We start from the raw sequence: 24,612 nt of genomic DNA, 5'->3' as shown, positions 1-24,612 counted from the left end.
TTCAATCCCTGGTTCTCGCATTAGTGGAGTTCTCCTCCCAGTCAAACACATGGCCAGTACGATGTTTGATTTCTATAACATTAATTACACAAACTGATTTCAATCTTTTGTCACCTTTTGCTAATCCTGCAAACAGAGCTTATATAACCGTTTGATTGACGGTCGGTTCAAATTGCCAACGGTCATTTATTCCCCAGCACCACACTCGAATTTCCTTAAAAAACGTCTTCCAGTCACGTTAGAATATGAATATAACCACTGAGTTCGATCGGCAGCAGCTTCGTGCTGACCGCTTGGCAGTCTGTCAGCGTTTTTGCGGTCGGAAAAAAACTAAAAAGTGGCATTTTCTGGAGCGTGTGCCCTCATGTTACCTGCTTGGTGTCCACTTACACAATGAACGCCGCCATAGGTTGGCGCCCTTTTAAAGGGAGGCTCCGCCTTTCTTGACAGGTGGTAAATCTTTGTATAATCAACTTTTGCAGCAAGTTTCATCAGATTTAGTGCAGTCATTCAGGATACAGATCACTAAATTACATTCTTTCTCTGTTTAGAGACCCATGCAGCTTTATTGCAGAAAAACAATGGAGTTGGTTCATACCATGATGGTGAAAATGTAAAGTCAATCTGGACTGCCAGCATAATTAGGAAAGGTCATTAAATAAGTCAATTAGCAATAATGTTGCTAAATGTTATTGCATTTAATTAAACAAAGTCAGGTCAACATATTTACCAAGTTTCATCAAATTTGCTGCACTATTTTATTTCTGGACAAATCGCTCTAATTACAAAAGCTTGCTAAATATGCAGTTTGGCAACAAACTGACATGATACTGCTAAAGGTCTTTGCTTGCCATTACAGCACTATGAGTTCACCATCTGTACCAGGTCTTATTAAGTTTGAATTAAGCAGTATTTCTGGACATAGTACACTAATTAGGAAAGTTCATCAAATGTACACATTAGCAATTATTTGACAGGACGCCTCCAAATATCTTTGCACAATATTACAGCTCTGATATATCAATATTTGTACCAAGTTTCATCAGATTTGATGCACTATTTCTGGACATCTCAAGAACGATTTGAGTGTCTTTACACATTCACATTGGGAAGATACAAAGGTAATTTTGGGATTCAGATTCAGACAATACAAGTTTGAATGCCAGAAACCAAGGGTAATTTTGGATTCAGATTCAGAGGTTGTAGCTCATAATATCAAAAAACGTGAATCCTTTGGGGCCAAATTTGTTTTGTGAAAGCAAGTGGAGTGCAGTAAGAGACCATAGGGTGCTACACCTAGGCCAAGTATTTAAGAAATGCTTCACAGGTGTCTGAGAAAAGGCTGATGACTAGTGCACAAATGGACAGACATGACCTACTCTAGAAGTCCCCGCCGGACTTCGTCTGCAGTGGGGACTAATAACATAGGATTTGAGATTTCAGAGTTGTTTACAATTTACATTTCTATGACTGTGATGCAAAGATACATGTTAGAAAGAGTTTCAGTGGCAATGTTCATAACACTGGTCACTTTTAAAGGAGAACAAGTGAACTGTCCCAAAGAAAATTTAATTCGTGCAATTTTTTTCCATGTAACATCTCCCCCGGCTTGCGTAAGTTCCCCTTCCAAGGCACTTGTTTCAAGACAATCCACAGATTTTTGTCCAATCACGTACTTCCTTCCATTGCGACCTCAGATTGCACCCTGACATAAAATGGCCCCTGTCTCAGGTATTCCTTAAGTCTTAGTAAATACGGTCGGCCAAACACATCGCCAGTTGTAGGTGATTCAACCAGAGTCTGAACAACTGCATATTTCATTTCTTTTCCAATTTTGTCTTTTTCAGTTGATCTGTCCAGCAGGTATTCTGCTAAACCTGGCTGATCATTCAACAGTCTCTGTCCCCACATCTGATTGGCTAAACTCTGTATGACACTGAGGGCGCCACATCGAATTTCCAGAAATGGCTGCTTGCATAACGAAATGATGGTGTCGATGGGTTTGGCATGTACTGCATTGAACCATTTTTCTGTAATGGAGAGGACGTCTTCTGTCTGTTCTGAAATCTGCGGAGTGGAAAACAAATGCTGTGTGACTACACAGAGACAAGTAGATTCCTAGTAGAATGTAGTGACATCTTTATAAAAGTGTGTGATGATTGAAGTAGATGGCAGTTTATTTTGGGGGGGCATACAGTACATCTACAATCGATCATATTAAAATGACAACATAATATCAAAGATTTCTGATGGAAATGACTGCAAGGCCTGAACAGCATAGAGCATATGCAACAGTGTAATACATTTCAAATATTTTCTAAATTTAAAATCATCCTGGGCACCTTGAATTATTGACACAAACCATTTCAAGCAGTCACCTACGGTCATGGACTCTACAACTAAAATTCAGTTTGGCTATTGAGTGCATCTTCCTTGTCTAGTTTTACACCATTCCTTTTGTAATTATCAATGCTCAGACGTACATATCCAAGGTACAAGTCTGTTGTTTTCAGTGGCAAATGCAAACCTCTGTAGGATGAGAGGATGGGTTCAAAGATACCAAGTTTCTATCACCACTGCTGATAGAAGCATGAATCTTTGCTCAAATATCAAGAGTTTCTGAAAATGAGAACTATCAGTTCAACACAGTAATGAGTCTGCACAAACTCTCTTAGATTCCAAAATATGAAATGACAATGACAGATAATTCAGATCAAAAGATGAAAGCTGAATTTACCTTGACTTGCAGAAGTGAAGTAATTGCAGCCAGCGCTCTGATTCGTATTTCAGTTGGTGGTTGTAAAATTGCAGAACCTAACTCTTGTACTGCCTTTTCCATAACTTTGCCTGAAAGGTAGTTTGCAAATTTCATCATGTGTTTTTATGACAGAGATTACCAAATAAGTGAAATAAACGCTATGTTTTGGCTACTTTTTGTCAATTTGAAAATATGTTCACAGTCTTCTGTTTTCATAAATTAAAGCCCCACTAACTCTAACTCTTGACATTTGTTGACCTCAAATTTAAATCTTCCTATTCTCTCCTGATTTTCTCTGAATTCTACCCTCTGAAGGGATATGGGCTTTTTCTGCATTGGGAAACCATTCCTTTGTGACACATTTGACAAGTAAATTCAAATTGAACAGTCATTTTGATTTCCCACTATTTTCAAAAATTGGTAATATTACAAAGGAAACAGAACATACGATGTCACAGTTGAAAACATTCACCCCTATGCATTACATGGGACTACTCTGTGCAGTTTACATGTTTATGAAGATTTCAGTGCAGAAATGCACAATATCAATGGTTTTTGCTTTTCTGCATGGGGCTGCGATTTAATGTTTGGGCAAACATTTAATTGCAGTGTAGTCTTTATCTTGTTGAAAATCACATATACAGTCCTAGCAGGTAGTTAATAATAAGTGTATACACACTCTTAAATTTAATACATTCTCACAAACTTATTTTAGCTTGAAAGTAAGGTAATATATACAGCTAGTGGGGCTTTAAAGTTGTTAAGTCATCAGATGCCAAAGACACTCTTGTATGTGCATTTTTCACAAGCAGATGTTACAAAACAGTAATTCAGAGAGAACTGAGCAACCAAAAAATAACTTCACCAAAATATATTATGTGGCAAGCAGGGCTGATAATATAAGGCAATAATCCTGATCAGAATAAACAGAAAGCACATTTATTCACTGGATTTAAAATTCTGTGAAAAATAAAGGCATGCAAACATCTAAATAAGGTAGGTGTACACCATAGCCACACATCAAGGACATGTTCCTTTCAAGGGCTATTAGCTGTAACATTTGAAAAGTGTCTTCATAATTTTTGTTTTTTAATGTTTGCTACAGTTTCTTGTTTACTCCCAAAAGCATATTAAAGCCCCAATAGCTGCAAATATTTAATAAATCGATCTCAAATATCCGTAGTTTTCCAAGAGTTTTCTTTGAACAAGTCATCGTTGATGACACAGTCCCCACTTGTTAAGTGGTACTTTGATTACATGTCCTAAGAGGATAGAGTCCTCTTCATTAATTGAGATATGCCCGAGTTTTGGCTAAGGACCACGAAAAAATTGTAACAAAATGGCTGCCATGCAGCCATATTGGATCATATCAAGAAACAAATTGACATACATATGTATGACATAGGTTAATGTCCTTGTACCAACTTTGAATACAATCGGTTAAGATATGCCTTAGAGTATTATGGCCCTCGACAGGAAAAAATCGTAATAAAATGGCCGCAAGGCAGCCATATTGGATCGTATCACATAACAAATTGACATGCATATGTATGACATTAGTCAATCTCCTTGTACCAACTTTGAATAGAATCTGTTGAAACATGTCTGAGTTATTGCTCTGTACATGAAAATATCGTAATAAAATGGCTGCCTAGCGGCCATATTGGATCGTATCACATAACAAATTGATGTACATACGTAAGACATAGGTCAATGTCCTTGTACCAACTTTGAATAAAATCGGTTAAAACATGTCTGAGTTATGGCACTGTATATGAAAATATTGTAATAAAATGGCCGCCTGGCGGCCATATTGGATCATATCACAAAACAAATCGACATGCATATGTATGACATTGGTCAATGTCCTTGTACCAACTTTGAATAAAATCGGTTGAAACATGTCTGAGTTATGGCTCTGTACATGAAAAAATCGTAATAAAATGGCCGCCTGGCGGCCATATTGGATCGTATCACAAAACAAAATGACGTGCATATCTATGACATTGGTCAATGTCCTTGTACCAACTTTGAATAAAATCGGTTGCAACATGTCTGAGATCTGGCTCTGTACATGAAAAAATCGTAATAAAATGGCCGCCTGGCGGCCATATTGGATCGTATCACAAAACAAATCGACATGCATATCTATGACATTGGTCAATGTCCTTGTACCAACTTTGAATAAAATCGGTTGAAACATGTCTGAGTTATGGCTCTGTACATGAAAAAATCGTAATAAAATGGCCGCCTGGCGGCCATATTGGATCGTATCACAAAACAAATCGACGTGCATATCTATGACATTGGTCAATGTCATTGTACCAACTTTGAATAAAATCGGTTGAAACATGTCTGAGTTATGGCTCTGTACATGAAAAAATCGTAATAAAATGGCCGCCTGGCGGCCATATTGGATCATATCACAAAACAAATTGACGTGCATCTGTATGATATATGAAGTAATCCTTGTACCAAGTTTGAATGAAATCGCTTCTTGCATCTCTGAGATATCTGCGTGAACGGACGGACGGACGCACACACGCACGCACGGACGCACACACGCACGGACATGACCAAACCTATAAGTCCCCCCGGACGGTGTCCGTGGGGACTAATAAGACCCATTAAAGACTAAAAAAGTGTATAACGCTGTCATAAGTGTCGAAAGTAGCATGTAAATTCAAAGGTTTTAACGTCATTTTAGATTTCCCGCCATTTTCAAAAACTAATCATATGACAGAGAAAATAAAGATTACAACAACAAAATGTTAGCCACCGTGTGATGCATTCAAGTAAATGGCATCATGCTTGTTTCTGTTATGATCACGATGCATATGTGCAGGAAATACTGGTTTTTTTGTATTTCCCGTGGGGGGCGCCATTTTATGGGTGCGGCACCCATTTATTATTAAACCTGTTAAAACGTGTAGGCATGGTCCAAATCAGCGAGCAGTGATACTTCAATACACGTCCTTCAGTAAGTACATTTAAACGAACCAACTCTGGTTTGAAAATAAAATCATGAAAATAATGCATAAAATTAGCAGCTATTGGGGCTTTAAGATATACAGTATTAAACTTGTCAACTCAGCCTATACATGTGTAAACTGTTGCTATTTTGACAAGTGGATTCTAGTCCAGACTAGAATTCAAATGTAAACATTAACCGTGCATTCTTTGCATGCAGAAGCTGTGGTGACAAACTAAATATAGTTGGGTTTTTAATTTGCTCTGGGAGTAGAACAAGAAATCCACATAAAAATCAAAAACCATGAAAAATTCATCAAAGCTACAGCTACTGGCCCTCTACGTAATACCGGTACCACTAATAAAATATTATGGTTGAATTTGCCTTGTTAACAGATATTGAGACTCTCAAACTTTTTCAATTCTTTTCAGATCTACCACTTGTGGGGGTTCATTTTAAAGTTCTTGGTGTAAAAAAATTTCCACCATCTTAGTTTTTTTGAAAAAACAAACTTTTATTTTTCTACATGAATAAACACGGGGATGGCAGCCATTTTGAATTTCAGATTGGTAAATCTTAGGTAATTTGTTTTTCTAGCACCAAAATTTGCACAGTGACCCCCAATTTTTAATCTTGATTTTGAAAGACAATGGTTAACATATTCCTGGAGGAAAGTTTGAGTAAAAGTTTAAGTTTTTCACTTTGAGGCGCATAATAACATGCTGGATAATTTGACTCTTCAGCATGAAATAAATACAGGCAATACACAAGACACAGGATGACCACTTTTGATTGTACAGCCAAGCCAGTTAAGGTAATCATTAGAAGCAAGAGACATTTCAAATCTGTCACGTCTGTTTGAGAATTCTCACCTTGTTTATTGAGTACAAGTTTACCAGAGACGGAGCTTCCAACGACTCCAATGGTATCTATAGCAACACCCTTCTGTGTTGGGTCAGGAGTTGACAGAAGAGAAAAGACAACACCAGCAAACAAAGGGTGTTTCTCAAAGACTTCGTTTGGTTCAAACTTGGCAACACTTCCAAAGAATTTTATGAGACCTGTTAGAAATAAAAGTGAGACTTGAATTATGACATCAATCACCTCTAATCATTTTTAAAAGGTAAAACTATTCAGACATACATCTGCATGCATGAATTGACAGTTGGTGGTGAATAAGACTATTTACAGAAATATAATGGTCACTTCAGCTATGGGAAGAGACATTGTCTGTTGAGGAAAGGCTTTACAAACAAATATTACATGCATAAATTTCAGTAAACTTACTTTTTCACCGAATGCACATCATACTATGGTATTTTACATACGTTTGCCATTCTTGTATAACAAGAAACAGTACATATGCTTCTGTGCTTAAAGATCACAAAGTCTGTGAAATTCCACAGATGCTGGACAAAACTGTTGTGATTGTTAATATTCTCAAGCCTTGGCCAAGTAAATGGGTTTCCCTCCTTTTTACACTGTGCTCCTGACTTTTTTCTGCACTTAGACCTTATCAAAGGTCAAAGTGCAGGATGTAATTGTTACTCAAGCCTTTGCCAAGTAAATGGGTTTCCTTCCTCCTCTTATACTACAGTATGCTCCTGACCTTTTTTCTGCACTTGGACCTTACCAAAGGCAATTTGATTGACAGGTTAGTGTCTATGTATCCATGGATATTCCACTGACAGCTCACCTGGCAGTAGGAATCCAATCATTGGATCACTGTCACTTGATGACATCATAGTTTCTAATTTCTGTGTAATTCCTTGCTGATCTAGATAATGTAGTCCATGTTGACAGCTTGCAATATTGGATAGCATTTCAATACAATTCATTTGTACCAAGGTATCATCACCTTCAAGCTCGGATACAAGTTGATCAATAATTCCACAATTACTGCAGTACTCCAATGCTTGTGATGACAGCTGTAGAACGTTGACAATGTACTGAAATACAGAAAAATAAACATAACAGATTTGGTAAAACCTAGTTCTGGTTTATCTTTGCAACATGCATGGGCACTTTATGACTCTTGATTTCTACTTCAAATGTTTCCACTGTAAGGTTGATGGCAGTAAATTATTTTCATTCTCAATACCACTATGATGACATAATATATATTATTGCCTGAATACGTGGGTTTATGTGCCCGAGAGCAGGTTACTATTTGCCTGATGGCAATTATGTTTACATCTGTGAAAAGTTTTGATAAGAGACTCTTGCAAATTTCACTGTTGAGTTTTTGTTTTCACAAGGTACTCACTGTTTCATCTTGGAAAGTCAAGTTGTTTTGTGTGCAGCCAATGCATTCATGTTCAGTTCATGCAGCTATGTACAAATAATGTACATTAATGCAGAATACTTGACGTCTTTTTTCAAAATTTTATCCCTCTGTCAAGAATTAATTCAAGTTGAAATTTTACCAAATAGTCACTTCTGTATACAGGGATTGTGTGATTGGTTTGATTTGGAACAGCAAAATAAATGCCGTTACTTAAGCTGGGATAGCTGGGTTTTGCTGTCTTTTGGCTGTCTATGCTAATCTACCAGTATCAATGTGAATATCTTGTCTGTATAATTTTTTTGTCTTTTACAGTTTCCTTTGGAAGTAAAAATATTTTTGAAAAAGATTGAGAGTTCAAGTGTTCAATAGTCATGCATAAATTTACATATATTAAGCCTACGAGGCAGAAAAGTCAGATTGTTCCAAGTGGAAGCCGTCCAATAGTATGACTGTAGTTTTGTGTTACCAAACTAGGGCTTTACACTTGGCTCAGTAATGTACATGTGTATATATGTATGCACATTGCAACACACAAGTACCAGCAGCGACTACTTTGAAAGATGGTAGACACTGAAAATCTAGCTATGTTTTATCTGGTCATTACCTACCTCATACACCCTGTATCTGATTATGTCACTTTTCTGCATAACTTTCTTCAGTTCTTGTAGCAATGTCCGATGGAAGAGAAATTCTAGTCCAGCCTGGGATTTTCCAATGCAGGTCAGAATTTTGATAGCTTCTTCCGCAACACTGATTTCTTTATCGGCAATACATAGAACACATTGATAGACTAACTCCACTGATGTATTGAGAATTTCACCACTTCCTTTCTCTGTGTTAACACATCTGTGAATCTGTCAAAAAAAATTATAAGAACGTCTTTTTAACATACTCACATCAATGACATAAAAACGCAGCAAGACAAGGGAAAATTTATGTTACCGCAGTCAATTTATCTTTGAACGGTGGCATGCCTGTGAGTGATATCACCACAAATTATCATGACTATTATTTAAAGATAATAACAATAAAGGAAATTCACAATGTGCAACATCTTTTTTAGCTCTGGGTTCAGGAAGCAGTGAGAATGACTGTGTGAAACAGGAATGAATGGTTAGGATGGAGAGTGATGGAAGTTAGCTGGGAGCTTCTTCCTAGCTGACAGAACAAAGGAACTAAATCTTTTCAAAATGTTGTATTAAAATGTAGTAGTCTGAGAAGACGTGTATCAGAGGGGAAGCAGAGAGATCTTGAAGGGTGATACATTATTACAAGTTCAGATAGATATTGAGCTCCACTGCCAGTAATACGGTAGAGTTGAAACAAAATGATGACTGTATATATGAGAAATGACTTGTAGTCAGTATTAAGAGAGTTCAAGAGGGACTTAGTGAAGTCAGATTTTTTTGCTTGCTAGACAAATAGAGTAGCAGCATTTTGAACTATTTGCAACTTATCAATGAGATGTGTAGGACAACCTGACAAAGAATTGCAGTAATCCAGACGAGAATGTACAAGCGCAGTGGTTAGTACTGTAAATGGCAAACGGCATTCATTATTCTGCACATGGTGAGCCATGTCTACATGGGAAACAAGAGCAACAGCAAGGCTTTTCACAATGCAAGTAAAAAATGCCAGTGTTTCCGACACACAATGTAGCAGGAAGGGTTTATTAGACAATTATGGAGATATAACTTGTTACTGCTTCTGTTTTGCACCATTTAGCAGAAGTGTGTAACAGTTTATTCAAATCTGTACTTCAGAAATACAGATTTGAATAAAATGGATAGAAGAATTAATTTGATTAATTTTATTTTCAACATTATAGCTGCTAATCATCTGCAAATGCCTAGTGCTTCACTTACTGATTTCTGATTAGATTGAGGGAATGACAAACAAGATTGGTCCTAGAACTGAGCATTGAGGAACACCAAAGCAAAGTATGATGAAGACAGAACGAACCAATGATTTGGAATGTATGATGAGTTTGACCTGAGACAATAGACCAGTGTTTTTGTTAAGGCCGGTACCCCGGTAAATGTTACCGGGGTTCCCCAGTCATGTTACCGGGGTTCCCCAGTGAACACGCGAAGCGAAATCATGTTTCTGATGTTGATACTTTCATTCATATTCACGTACGCATCGTAATAAAGTATGAATCTCAACGTGGTTTCCTTATCGCAACACTGTCCCTCGCGTCCTCTCACTTTACATACAACATTGTTGCACGCGAATGTTGCAATTTTGTTGCCACGGTTTCAGGCTTTCATGTCTTGCTGATGTGGCTGAGCTTGAGAAAACAGCGGGAAAATATTGAGTACAGAGATAGAGAGCAGCCGAACCGAATCAGCATACATCGTCATGCCGCGCAACTATTTGAAAACACTACACCCGAAAGACGGATTAGGACAAAATTCAATTCAGCATTTCTTCAGAAAAGTTCAAAATGCCGCCGATTGTACACGGCCAAAACCGATATCAACGCAGCAGCCTGAGCACAACAGCGAGGTCGGACCGTATGCAGCGAGTTCCCAATTATTAATACAGCCAAACGATGTGAATGTAGTCACCGACGCTTCATATCCAGACAAAACTCCTACAACGTCGTCTTTGGATGAAAGTGAACATGACACAGTGAGATTTGGTCCTTCGAATGGCAGCGATGCAACTCAGACCTCTACAGAAGGCTTTGCTGACGAACCGGCTCAAAAGAAACGCAAACAAGTGCATTGTTTCCAGAATTGCTGGCTTACGGACAAAACACTTTGTTATGACGAAGTGGTCGATCTTTTCTGGCTATCGTAGCGCTACGATATGATGATGAAAAGCGAGGCATGTATTGTTACTTATGCTGCAAACATGATACATCTCAACAGGGTTCATACGTCTGGAGCCGAGAATGTAGCATTCGCTACCGCCGAAATGTTGTCAGTAACCACGGCAAATCTGAAATGCATCTGTTGGCGAAGGAAAGGGAGTGTCTGCAACGGTATTCACAGTTTGAGCAAGAAATTCAGAAACGGAAAAGTGTTGAACATGAAGTCGTCATTGCTGCCTTCAAGTGCGCATGTTGGATTGCCGAAGAAGACATCGCAGTCAGTAAATATTCGTCGCTCATAGAACTTGTGTCACGTATTGGAGACGATCCTTTACACATGCGTCAGTTCGGGCATACCAGTTTCTCATCGGTCAGAGAAATGATAACCATCACAGGTGATGTTTTGGTTTCAAAATTGATAGAGCAGATCGGATCGAGTAACTTTGCATTGTTGATAGATGAAGTGACAGATATTACAGTATATCAGCAAGTCATCATGTACTTGAGATATTTACATGAAGGTCATATCAAAACTCAGTTCTATCGCGTCGAGCGTCTGAAGGAAAGCGCTACGGGTGCAAATTTGGCCGATCTTGTGAAAATAAGATTTCAGCGGGATAACATTGACCTGACCCAACTACAGTTTGTTGGATCTGACGGTGCAGCAAACATCTAATTTCTTCAATTGAACTAATCTCTTGACGTTTTATTTTTGATTGCCATGTTCTGCGTACACGTTCCATGGCTGCAGACGACCAGAACAACATTACCTCGACTGAGGGTGCTTCTATCTAAAGGAGGGATCTCACTTACAACAACAACAACATGACTGGTAAGAAGTCGGGGTTCGTTGCTCAAATGAAGAAAGAAAATCCTCACGTCGTGGGAATCTGGTGCGTTGATCACAGACTCGCGCTTTCAGTCGGCGACACAGTGAAATCGTTGCAATGGTTAAAACGCTATGAAGGAACGGTGCAACAAATAAACAAGCTGTTTGAATATTCACCCGAAAAGACCAGAAAGTTAGAGCAAATATCTGATCAGTATGAGGCAACGTTTTCCTCCGACAGGCGAAAGAAATTCGTTCGACCCGCCGCCACCCGATGGACTTCGCACGAACGAGCCAACGACGCAATCTATCACGGATACGAAGTTCTCCTTCAAACGCTGCATTATTTCACCGAAGAAGCTAGGGTTCCAGATGCTACCGCCGCGGGATTATACACTTTCTGTCGGCGATCGGCACCGTTTACATCTTGCAGACTGTACTGCCGATCGTCGGAAAACTGGCGAGACTTTGGCAGAAGGACGTGTTAGTGTTCAGCGAGGTCAAACCCCTCACACGTGCGGCGATCGATAAATTGACCACACTCAAGCAAACTCGCGAACCGACGCTCGAACTTCGCGCCGAGTTTGAGGGAAGCGGCCGATTCAGCGAAGGAGAAATACAATTTACCGACAAGAATGATGCAAAACTTGACCAGTTTTATGACACACTGCTCACAGAATTGTGTGAGAATCTAGAGTCCCGCCTTGCTTTGACGCCGTTCCTCGAAGCATTTGAACTGTTTGATCCGTGTCGTTTCCCAGGTGTGAACGACAAACAGTACGGGAAAGACGAGATCTCCCTGTTGTGTACACACTATGAACTTGACGAAGAGAAAACTCAAGATGAATGGTGCAATTTCCGATACAAATTTGAATCACCGCCCATGTCTACAAAGACTACTGCTGGAGAGGTTTGCGAAGTTGTCGTGCAACAGAGAAATGTGCTCGGGGATGAGTATCCAAATTTGTGTAAACTTGCCGAACTTGCACTTCTCATTCCTATGTCTAACGCGTGGCCTGAGCGAGGAGCTTCCTGCTTAAAACGAATAAAATCGCGACTGCGAAACAGAATGAAAGGAGATTTGCTTCAGGCAATCATGACTATCGATCTTAATCATGGTGCTGGTGATGAGAATATCACTGATTCTGTTACAGCATGGCGAAATAAACCAAGACGTAACGTGTTCGGAACCGCACACCGTGAGGACATTCACGACAGTACAATGCAAAGTTTATCGGAACTGGTTGACAGTCTAACTGCAAAGCATCGAGAGCTCATGAAGCTTGTGTGTTACAATGATGAACAGGATGCAGACGAGGACAGTGTTGCAGATAAGAAAGAACAGTAAACAAATAAATAAGAACATTGACTGACTACAGTTTGATGGAAAAAATTAAAGTTTAATCCATCCCATAATTTTCATGAATCAAAAGGATAAGTTGGCTGTCGTTTAATGTGTTGGAGTGTGTTATGCATAATAAATAAATTCATGCATTTTATTAATAATGATGTCATTGATTTTTTGCTCAAGCTGGATTGGGGTGGGGTGTCAACGTGTTACCTATGTTCCCCAGCCATTTACCTATGTTCCCCAGCCTTAGCAAAAACACTGTAGACTACAACAGACTGAGTTTTGTTACAAAGACAACTTAAAGCTGAACAAAGATAATGCAGAACCAATGATTTGGAATTATGATGAAGACTGTTCAGGAGAAAACTGCTCTATGGAGTTGAATGCTGCTGGAAGGTCTTACTGAGTTAGAACACTAATATTACCTTTGTCTAGAGCAGTGAAAAGATCAGAATTTTCAAGAGTGTTGTTTCAGTACTACCAATATGTTTGGGTCAATCAGCAGATTGGCTCCGGACATTATTTGAAATAAGATGATTGTCTACCTGCATTAAGATGGCTTTCCCAGTCATCTCAGATAGGAAGAGTTACTTAGAAACAGGAATATATTACGGTATTTAGGTCAAGAGAGGGGTTTTTTTTAATGAGTGGTCAAACAATAGTTTTGAAAACTGCAGGAAATGCTGAAGTGATGGATTGATTAATACTGTTAGTAATAATATAATGAATGTGGTATCTAAACATTCAACTAGGAGACTCATAAGCATGACATCAAGATCATACATTTTTGCAGCAGGTGAAATGTACCAGGGTGTTCATTACACTATGGACATCCAATGAGTTTCCTAGGTGCACACTTTGGAGGTTTCAAACACAATGTGATTCATTCTAACCTCTACCTGAATATGGTAAATTATCCCGCCTTTTGGTGCTTTGCCAGCAAATTTTTCTTGTCATGTTTCTTTGAAAGTCAAACAGATCCCAATATTGCCATACGACTCAAGATTTCAAAAGGGGGAACTTGATATTGATGATGGGGACAATGACTCGGAATATATGGTTGATAATTTATTCACTGTGACCCAACCAGAAAGCATGTGAATGCTGTGCAAAACCTGACCAATGCAAGCACAATGCTGATTGGCAAACATTTTAAGCCCTGGTGATCACTACAAAAAAGGGATGTAGTGCAACAAGTACATAAATACACTAAATAGAGCTGATTAATTTACAAGTCTTATTTTTATAAATTGAGTATCAGAATTAATAATAATAATAATAATAAGTACATTTGTAGTGCGCCTAATCTCTGAACAGAGCTCTAGGCGCAATAGTGACAATACAATATAACAGAGGAAATGTTGAACCACCGGGACTGGAGACTACGTAAACGAAAAAGGTTAAACTACTGTTTAAAGAGAAAAGTCTTGAGGGAACGACGGAAGGAAAGGGTAGAGTTGGAGTGGCGAAGGTCAGAAGGAAGTTTGTTCCATAATGCAGGGCCAATGTAAGAGAAAGATCTCTCGCCAAAAGTCTTTGTGGAAACTCTTGGAATACTGAGAAGTCGAGAATCTGAGGAAGAGCGGAGTTGTCTTTTTGGAGTGTATTGATGTAGAAGTTCAGAGAGATATTGCGGTCCTGTGCCCGCAAGTGAATTGAAGCAAGTAGATACAATTTTGTAGTGGATACGAGAACTAATAGGCAGCCAGTGTAAATTTTGCAAAAGGGGTTGAACATGATCATACTTTTTAGCATTACAGACGAGACGAGCGGCAGCATTTTGCACTCTTTGCAACTTGTCTATAAGCTGTTTAGGGCAACCAGAAAGGAGACAATTGCAATAATCTAAACGAGACAGAACAAGTGCAGAGACCAACGTTTGAGTAGCCTGTACGGAGAGAAAGTGACGAATAGAGCTAATTTGTCTAATTTGAATGTATGCAGCTTTGCAAATATCTGCACATGTTCACACATATTCATGTTAGAGTCGAGTGTGACTCCTAAGTTTTTGACACTGGGGGTGAAAATTATATCAAAATCGCCCAGAAATATGGATGGAGGGAGAGATGATTTGACAGCTTGTCTGGGTGAAGATATAAGTATTGCCTCTGTTTTACTGTCATTCAACTGGAGTTTATTAGATGTCATCCACTGCTTGATGGCAGTGATACAACTTTGCACAGATTCAACAGTTGATTTTATTTGATCGATTGTGGTTTCCTTGTATAATTGATTGTCATCGGCAAAGGCGTGGTGATTTAATGAGTATTTTCTGACGAGGCTAAAAAGAGGGTCAGTGTACAAAACAAATAGGACGGGGCCAAGAACTGAGCCTTGCGGGACACCAAAAGAGATAGATGATGTTGTTGATCGTATGCCATTGATAGTTACAGTTTGAGTTCTGCCTGAGAGGTAAGATTGAAGAATTATCCAGATACAGTTTACATGTCAATAATTTTTTCAGCAAAGTCAGATTGTAATAGCACTGTCCTTTATTTCCTTTCCCAGCTTTGTTTATGATATACCATTATACAAACATCTGCGAGTATTTTCTTGTGGGTCATCCAAGTTATGCTTGTTAGCAGTACATCAGCTGATATATCACTTTCAAGTTATGTTATGATAATACCAGTTTTAAAAATTTACTGACTGGGTATGCTCATGAAATTCACACTTGGAACATGTATGGCTTTTGGCATTGTTTTCCAAGAGGGGTAAGGATAGCCATTGCTGGCAAATTGTACCGGAGACATTTTTCTACTCGTTGTGTGCTCTAAACAGGCTTAGCTATGCAGCGCAAATTAGCGCCCACGGTTTTTCCAAAGCAGGAAGGAAGGTTCGATATAGTCCCTTCTTTTATTTCTACATCTGATTTCAATCAGATTGCTGGTAAGACAATAGCAAAGTTGCAAGTGACCCCAGTCACTGCAACTTACACTGTACAATGAGTGTGTGGAGCTGGGAAAGACAAAGTACACATGTGTCTATACAGGTAAAGGAAAATAATTGAAATCAAAAAGCAAATAAAATAAACTGATTTGTGATTTTTTTGGAAGCTTACATGTACATGAAGGGCCGAGAAATAAATAAGCAAGTCTACATATATAACGAAGAAACATTTTATAATACTATACATGTACCTGTGTGAGAGACAACTGTTTGATTGGTTCAGAGTCACTTTTCATTCCATCATGTAATTGGTCCTTGTATTGTGATATAACAAACGATGGTTCCATGGCTTCAAACAATTTCTTCAAGATATTTCCACTTTCTTCAACTTGATCCCTAGGTATGAAGCAAAACATGACTCTTTATGATAAAGGTGATAATAAAGTTGTTATACTGACAATGGATGGGGTTGGGGACAGGGTGTACTGCCATGGAAAGATGTACATGTACTGTACATACATATGTACATGTACTGTCCAAATGGCTTTTTTTCACAAAAATGCTAAACACAGGTAATCTTTTCACTAGAAAAAGCCTAATCATGGGTGGATAACACAGGAAATGTTTAAATACTTTAGGAAAATCTTCATACATACATAACATTTAAATGACATGGAAATATTCGCCTAATTGTCAAGACCCTACATGTAGGTTATTAACTCTAGAAATTGAGGTTGCCAACCTTGTGTGAACCCAGGTTATTAACCTTTTTTTTTGAATCTTGCACTGCAAGATCAAAAGGCCCCATTTTGTTTCATGATAGTGTGTACAACTTTTTGCCACACATACAGCAACTAAGCATATAGAAATCGAGTCAAATCACCTTCTGTGCCATGTTCAAAATTTTGCTGAGTTCCCTCCGCTGCACAGCTTAATATTGGAAATTGCCTTTCAGAGCTCATCAAAGTCTACATGTTTCTTACCATTAGAAAAGTAAACATTTGTAACAAATAGAGTCACCCAACTCAGCACAAGTCATCTTTGGTATCAAAATACAGTGAGATGAATGTTTCTCATGTACAATATGCACTGGTCGAACACCCCCACCCCCACCCCCTCTCGTGCTCTCCTCCTTGGGATGTTCTAACAGTTTTACTTTAAAACACACAAATTGAAACACCTCTCATATTGCATAAGACTCCATCATTGCACACATCAATTTCTCAAATTTTTCCACACAAAAGAGGGTACAACCTCTGACACTTTTCCCAGTCAGCCTCCCCGTGTTCTCCCCCCTGTACTTTCAAATTCTGCCCTGTCAGATATCTTAGTGAAAACCCTGCCATGATACCCATCCAAAGTAAACAATACTGTATGGTTGGATACTGGTTATAGCGTGAGCTTTTATATCTACATGTTGTTGTGACTTTGCATTTCAATTTGTTGGTTTCACCTTTTTCAACCGTCATACATGTACATGAAGAGATAACGATGATAATCTAGCAGGGTACACCAGGATATGAAAAGTCTTTACTAGTGCTGTATTTTTTCATAATTTTACAATAACTTGTCGTGATATTTAACTTTTCTAAATGTGGGTGGGCAGGTCAGTCAAAATTTCTGTGTTAGAGAGGGGAGGTTTATACTCAAATTCATCACAGTTGGCAGGGGGGGGGGGGTTACTCGAAATTTCAGAGTTTCCAATGAAATCAGAGTGGGAAGTAACAGACCCATGTGAGCGGACGATGCCAAAATCATGACAGCATGCTTTTCAGTAAATGTCACTAAAAACAAGCTTCAAGTTGACACCGCACTACAGATATCAAAGTGTTTTTTTTCAGGTGTTTATTTTAATTTTGGAACTTTATGAAGAGACAAATAAATTCTTTTCAAAATAAATCTTTTTCTTAATTCTCAAATACACGGAATGATTACAAAATGTTGATGTACACATAAACACACAAATGACCTACATGTACCATTACATGTATGAATAAGTGATTTAACACAGCCACATAGTTTTATGCTATAAAGACTATTGTACCATGATAGTTTTGTTGTAGTTTGGTTGGAGTGAAAGATATGTTCTTGCACCAAAACTTGTGGTATTTCCAGAAATGTTTTTGGCTAATCATGGATTGGCCAACAACACTGTAAAGCAGCTACCTAGGCCTTGCCGATCACTTGTTTATGCAAATACAGTACTTAGTTTTTACCCTATAACATTTCAACGCTATGACTTTTGGCGTGGGTCAAAGGTCATAGAGGTCTAAATGGGGTCCTAAACTTACGAGACTTTAGGCATTAAATGGGCCCTTGGCTTTTTATTTGTGGCTGCACACCACTACCACGTCTCTTAATAATTGCCCCCAGGGATCAGCTGAGCATATGATATGCTTCATACACATGCTAGTGTGCAATTTGTTTTTTATATTGTAGTTAGGTAACAATCAGAAAACAGCACGCAGCAGCAGATCGGCCATTGTTTTCAAAGAGTTAGGAATAGGATTGTATACTGTATAAATGTGAACTCCAGGGGTCCTACTAATTACTGCCCGTCACTGCCGTCAGGAAATTAACCTTCAAATTACTGTAATCAGTCGATACCTCGATACAAAAGACCACTGCTATTTATAAAGACAAACGAAATAATAATAGTCCCAGACCCGGAAAACGTTGATTTTCGAACCAGAAGCAATGCCAATGTGTGATCGTACATTATGTACATGTACATGTATACTACCCGTCAATATCCGACCACTGCCCATCACTGCCTGTCAGGACATTACCCTTCCAATTACTGTAATCACTTGATACTTGATATCTCATACCCAAAGACCATTACTCTCTATAAAACCAAACAAAATTTTCATCCCAGACCCCCAAAACATTGATTTTCCAATGAGTAGCAATGCTGATTGCATTCAATGTCTGAACACTGCCCATCACTGCTCGACGGGAAATTAGCGATGCAATTATGGATTGATGACGGGTCCTACTAATTACTGCCCGTGACTGCCCGTAGCTGCCTGAGGACTGCCCAAGGAGGAAGTAGGCAAAAGTTCGCCAATTTTAACACCAAGCCAATGGCTTGAACTTACATTATGCCTGACTAACCAAAATATCATTGATTTGGTGTTTTCTGTAGCGGTTTTAGAACCTGAAAGACGCCGGGCTTTCGACGAGAAAGACATTCCGATCTTGATGGTGATATCATACCACTCAGTGCAAGGGGTGGTCGGCTATCAAGCTGTATGCGGTCGGCGAGGTTATAGTAACCTCTTGGACTGAATGGTATGATCTCACTATTAAGCTGGCGACGTCCTTCAAGTCCAGAGTCTTCCATGTTCCAAAACCGCCGGAGAAGACATAAGGTTAACGACAAATCAATGATATTTTTGGCTGGCTGGGCATGAATAAACTGAACCTATTGGCCTAGTGTCAAGATGGGCGGAATTTGGCCCACTTTTTCCTCGGGCAGTGCTCAGGTAGTTCTCGGGCAGTCTTCAGGCAGTTATTAGTAGGACCGTTGATGACAGGCTCTGACACAAGACTCAGGCATTGTGAATAAAACAGACTCCTATTTTGTAGATTTTTATAAATATGAGCGGTCTTTGGTATTGAGATATCGACTGATTACAGTAATTGGAAGGTTAAATTCCTGACTGCAGTGACGGGCAGCACTGGGCAGTGACGCGCAGTAATTAGAAGGGCCGCTCAAGGGAATTACGAAGATGGCAAACATTATGTGACCAATTAGCTGCAAAATTGTAGCGCTACGGTGAGGCGGTCTGTGATTTTTGGTTTTTGCGACTTCGCTCACCAGTAGCGCTACAAGGCCGATGGCCCTGGGGAGTATCATATAAGCGCACCCCACTCAACCAGGCGTGTTGATGTGGAATGCAACATATTTACTGCATTTGGTCTTACAGATTTATTACTACTGAAGACTAAACAGTTATACTGCACTAACTTTGTCGTTTATGGGGTTTGGAATTTGTTCAAACACGACGATCGCGTTCTGAAAAACATGAGCGTGGGGCGTCGGTGTTTGTGGGAGCCGCCATTACCGGAAGTTGGTAATGACGGCTCCCAGAAATGTTTCGGAACGCGATCGTCGTGTTTGAAGAAAGTTTGAACAAGTCATCGTTGATGACACAGTCCCCACTTGTTAATGGGTACTTTGATTACATGTCCTCAGAGAGGATAGAGTCCTCTTCTTTAGGTCTGTGATAAAAATACTTTTGAATAAATTCGCTTGATACATGTCTGAGTTGTAGTTCAGGACATGAAAAAATCGTAATAAAATGGCCACATGTCGGCCATATTGGATCGTATCACAAAACAAATCGATGTGCATATGTATGACATAGGTCAATGTCCTTGTACCAAGTTTGAATAAAATCCGTTGAGATATGCCTGAGTTATGGCTCTGTACATGAAAAAAATCGTAACAAAATGGCCGCACGGCAGCCATATTGGATCGTATCACATGAAAAATTGACGTGCATATCTATGACATTGGTCAATGTCCTTGTACCAACTTTGAATAAAATCAGTTGAAACATGCCTGAGTAATGGCTCTGTACATGAAAAAATCGTAATAAAATGGCCGCCTGGCGGCCATATTGAATCGTATCACAAAATAAATCGACGTGAATATGTATGACATAGGTCAATGTCCTTGTACAAAGTTTGAATAAAATCGGTTGAGATATGCCTGAATTATGGCTCTGTACATGAAAAAATCGTAACAAAATGGCCGCCTGGCGGCCATATTGGATCGTATCACAAAACAAATTGATGTGCATATCTATGACATTGGTCAATGTCCTTGTACCAGCTTTGAATAAAATCAGTTGAAACATGTCTGAGTTATGGCTCTGTACATGAAAAAATCATAATAAAATGGCCGCCTGGCAGCCATATTGGATCGTATCAAAAAAACAAATTGACGTGCATCTGTATGACATATGAAGTAATCCTTGTACCAAGTTTGAATGAAATCGCTCCAGGCATCTCTGAGATATCTGCGTGAACGGACGGACGGACGGACGCACGGACGCACGCACGCACGCACGCACGCACGCACGGACATGACCAAACCTATAAGTCCCCCCGGACGGTGTCCGTGGGGACTAATAAATATGTTGCATTCCACATCAACACGCCTGGTCGAGTGGGGTGCGCTTATATGATACTCCCAGGGCCAATCGCTTTGTAGCGCTACTGGTGAGCGGAAGTGGCAAAAAACCAACCAGATATGAACTGAATATGCTCAACGTGTTTTACAACAGGTTCATTAATAGTAGTACGCTTCACAGAACAATGAGATATATGTTATCACTATATGTAGCAGGTTTTTTTAAACTTCGCACAGTACTCTCAGAGTTTAATCACTAATTACAAAACTTTATTTAATATGTAAATGAGCTGTTAATTAACTTGACACTGCTCAATGCTTTATGGGACAATTAGCTATCCATCAGATCAACATTTGTAGCACGTTTTATTTAATTTAATGCTGTAATTTTAGAGTAATGTCACTAATTACAAAGTTCATTAAATATGCAAATAAACCCTACATTAACTTGACACTGTTCAATGATTCATAGCACAATTAAATATTTATCAAGTCAATATCTGTAGCACGTTGCACAAAATTTTAGTGCCAAAATTTCAGAGTCATTACCTAATTACAAAGTTTATTAAATATGCAAATGAACCCTTAATTAACTTTATACCACTAAATGCTTTACAACACAGTTAGATATCTGTCGTATCAGTATGTGCAGCAGTGTTCATCACATTTGATGCAGTTATTTCGGAGTTATATGACTAATTATAAGACTTCATGGAATATGCAAATGAGCTAATCATTAACTTGACACTGCTTAATGCTTCTCAGTACAATTGGATATTTATCAGATCAACATCTGTAGCAAGTTTCATCAAATTTAATGCTTTAATTATTGAGTAAAATCACTAATTACAAAGTTCATTAAATATGCAAATGAACCCTTAATTAACTTCACACAACTAAATGCTGTACACCACAATTAGATATCTGTCGGATCAGTATCTGCAGCAGATTTCATCACATTTGGTGCAGTTATTTTGGAGTTATATCACTAATTACTAAACTTCATAAAATATGCAAATGACCTATTTGTTAACTTGACACTGCCAAATGCTTCTCAGTACAATTAGATATTTATCAAAACAATATCTGTACCAAATTTCACTGACTTGGGTGCTGTAATTTCAGAGTTATATACCTAATTACAAAGTTCATTAAATATGCAAATGAACCCTTAATTAATTTCACACTACTAAATGCTGTACACTACAGTTAGATATCAGTCGGATCAGTATCTGCAGCAGATTTCATCACATTTGGTGAAGTTATTTCGGAGTTATATGACTAATTACAAAACTTCATAAATATGCAAATGAGCTATTTATTAACTTGACACTGCCTAATGCTTCTAACTATAATTAGATATATATCAGATCAATATTTGTTGCAAGTATCATCAAGTTTGGTGCAGGAATTTCAGAGTTATCTCACTAATAACAAAAGTTCATTAAATATGCAAATGAGAAGATAATTGACATGACACTCACAGTATCATCATAATGTTCTTAGATTGTCATCTGTGAAAAGTTTCATGAAATTTTGTGCAGTATTTCTTGATATATGTCTACACTGTCATTACCGTCTCCATAGGGAAACCATTGTAAGGAAAAAAACAATATTGCATAACTTCATTAATATGCAAGCCACACTAACCAAAATCTAATCAGTTCTTGCAAGTAACACATGGTACCTGTGTACCAAATCTGACTTGAATCCGTTCAGGCGTTTTTGAGTTATCGTGTAAACAGACAGACAGACACACACACACACACACACACTAACACACACACACACACACACACGGACAGACAGACAGACATCGCTATGACAATAGCCCACGTGTTTACACACGTGAGCTAAAAATCACCGACCGCCTCACCGTAGCGCTACATTTGCAGCTAGTGCCCATGTATGACATTGAGATCGCAGGGTTTTGAACAATAGCTTTGGCAGGAGTAACTGCAGTACTGTAGCTCGAGGTTTTGCTTGGATATTTGGGTCGGACGGCAGTCAGACCAAAATTTTCCAGGCAAAACTTCGAGCTACAGTACTGCAGCTACTGTATCGCAGGAGCGAAACAAACTAAACACTGAATATCATATATTCTAATTGCAGTATCGTTTATTTGCGGGTCGACGGGTCAAATTGCGGGTCAAAGTGCGGGTCGATTTGCTGGTCGCCCGAAAACGATAGAAATGAGACTTATCTTCGTGTAAAATTGTTTCTTGAAATAAAATGAACCATGAGAAACACCTAGTTCCTTTAAGGTCATATTTCCTTTCGTGGATACCACGAAAAATACAACATCTTTGCCGATAATTACACTTCCGGGTTTCACCGATTGATCGAGAATGCAGGTCTGAGTGCACCACCAACGACCTCATGCATGATAGGAGTAAGACTTTTATTTTATTACTCAGGTCGCATGTCGCATGTCGTGACCGGATTTCCATACAGTACAGTACATTACCCACAATTTCTCTTGATTTGCATGCTTTAATGTTTCCTGTGCCAAGCCTGTTTTCTCTTCAACACATTTGTAATATTTTAAACTGCAAATTATCAGTTTATTATTATTTGATAAAAGTGTACAGATGACATGCAACATTTCTGTTTGAATTACATCAGAACTCAAATTACAGAGGTGCTGAAAATACTCAGATTTTCGATGCAAAATAATCACTTACTGAGGTGGCCTACACTGTTAACAGTCTAAAGTGAAAATGTTCTTTAAAGAGAAGAATCACTTTTCAGGAAAGACAGTGCAACTGGTTTCCCTATTTTTATTGAGATATTAGATAAGGCATTTGAAAATGTCAGAAATTATACAAAAATTTAATGCAGGGCAGCAACCAGCACTTTGCAACCTCGAGTACCCCAAAGCAACCTGAAAACCCGTGAGAAAATAATGGCTGACTGTGACCCACAACTTGTAAACTGCTCAGAAAGTTGTAGCCCGCAGCGACCCGCAACCTAAATATTGGCCAGAAAGGAGTGACCCGCATTTGCCGCAGCAACCCACACTGGCCCACAACCTAAAAACTGTCAAGAAAGGAGTGGCCCGCACTAGCCCGCACTGGCCCGCAGTGACCCGCAGCCCGCACGACCCGCACAATAGTTACACTCTTCTAATTGGTAGGATACCCCTAGCTCTACTGGCTGAGCTGGTCCGTTATATTACTGGGCAACTACCACAACTGACCTAGCCTGTAATTTAACGGCTAATTTCCTGACGGGCAGTTACGGGCAGCGACGGGCAACAACAAGTAGGACCCGATTCCATTTTCATGTACATATGGCATGTACATGTAGTTTGAGGTCAAAATTGCACGGTCATTCATCTTGGATCTTGTCTCACCTGTTTGTCCCGTGTAAGCATTCAAATAAAGCATCAAGCGACAAGTTCGGAGCCACATCTTTCAGCGCTTGCGTGTTTAACTGTGCCAAGAGAGTTTTAAGTTCTTGCATAATGGAAAGTTTGTCATTTGCTCCCGACAAGTTTGACAACAGACCACTAATCGTGGAGGGTCGCCATTTGTCGCCTATTCCTCGTGAGTCGTGGGAGGGCG

General features: G+C 39.0%; 1 protein-coding gene across 1 annotated transcript; it reads right to left on the bottom strand.

Annotated features, from left to right (window-relative positions):
* Window positions 1-677: 677 nt before the first annotated feature.
* Window positions 678-24,590, bottom strand: LOC139141805 (26S proteasome non-ATPase regulatory subunit 5-like). Its single transcript, XM_070711467.1, has 7 exons — window positions 24,402-24,590; window positions 16,155-16,299; window positions 8,625-8,870; window positions 7,426-7,678; window positions 6,602-6,790; window positions 2,738-2,847; window positions 678-2,067 (listed from the first exon to the last, which is right to left on the bottom strand). The coding sequence occupies exons 1-7, from the start codon at window positions 24,509-24,511 to the stop codon at window positions 1,669-1,671; spliced, it is 1,452 nt and encodes a 483-aa protein (XP_070567568.1). The 5' UTR covers window positions 24,512-24,590; the 3' UTR covers window positions 678-1,668.
* Between the last annotated feature and the right edge of the window lie 22 nt (window positions 24,591-24,612).

The sequence above is a fragment of the Ptychodera flava genome, chromosome 10, assembly GCF_041260155.1.
Source record: "Ptychodera flava strain L36383 chromosome 10, AS_Pfla_20210202, whole genome shotgun sequence".
Lineage (NCBI taxonomy): Eukaryota > Metazoa > Hemichordata > Enteropneusta > Ptychoderidae > Ptychodera > Ptychodera flava.
This window is presented reverse-complemented; position numbering and strand designations above follow the sequence as displayed.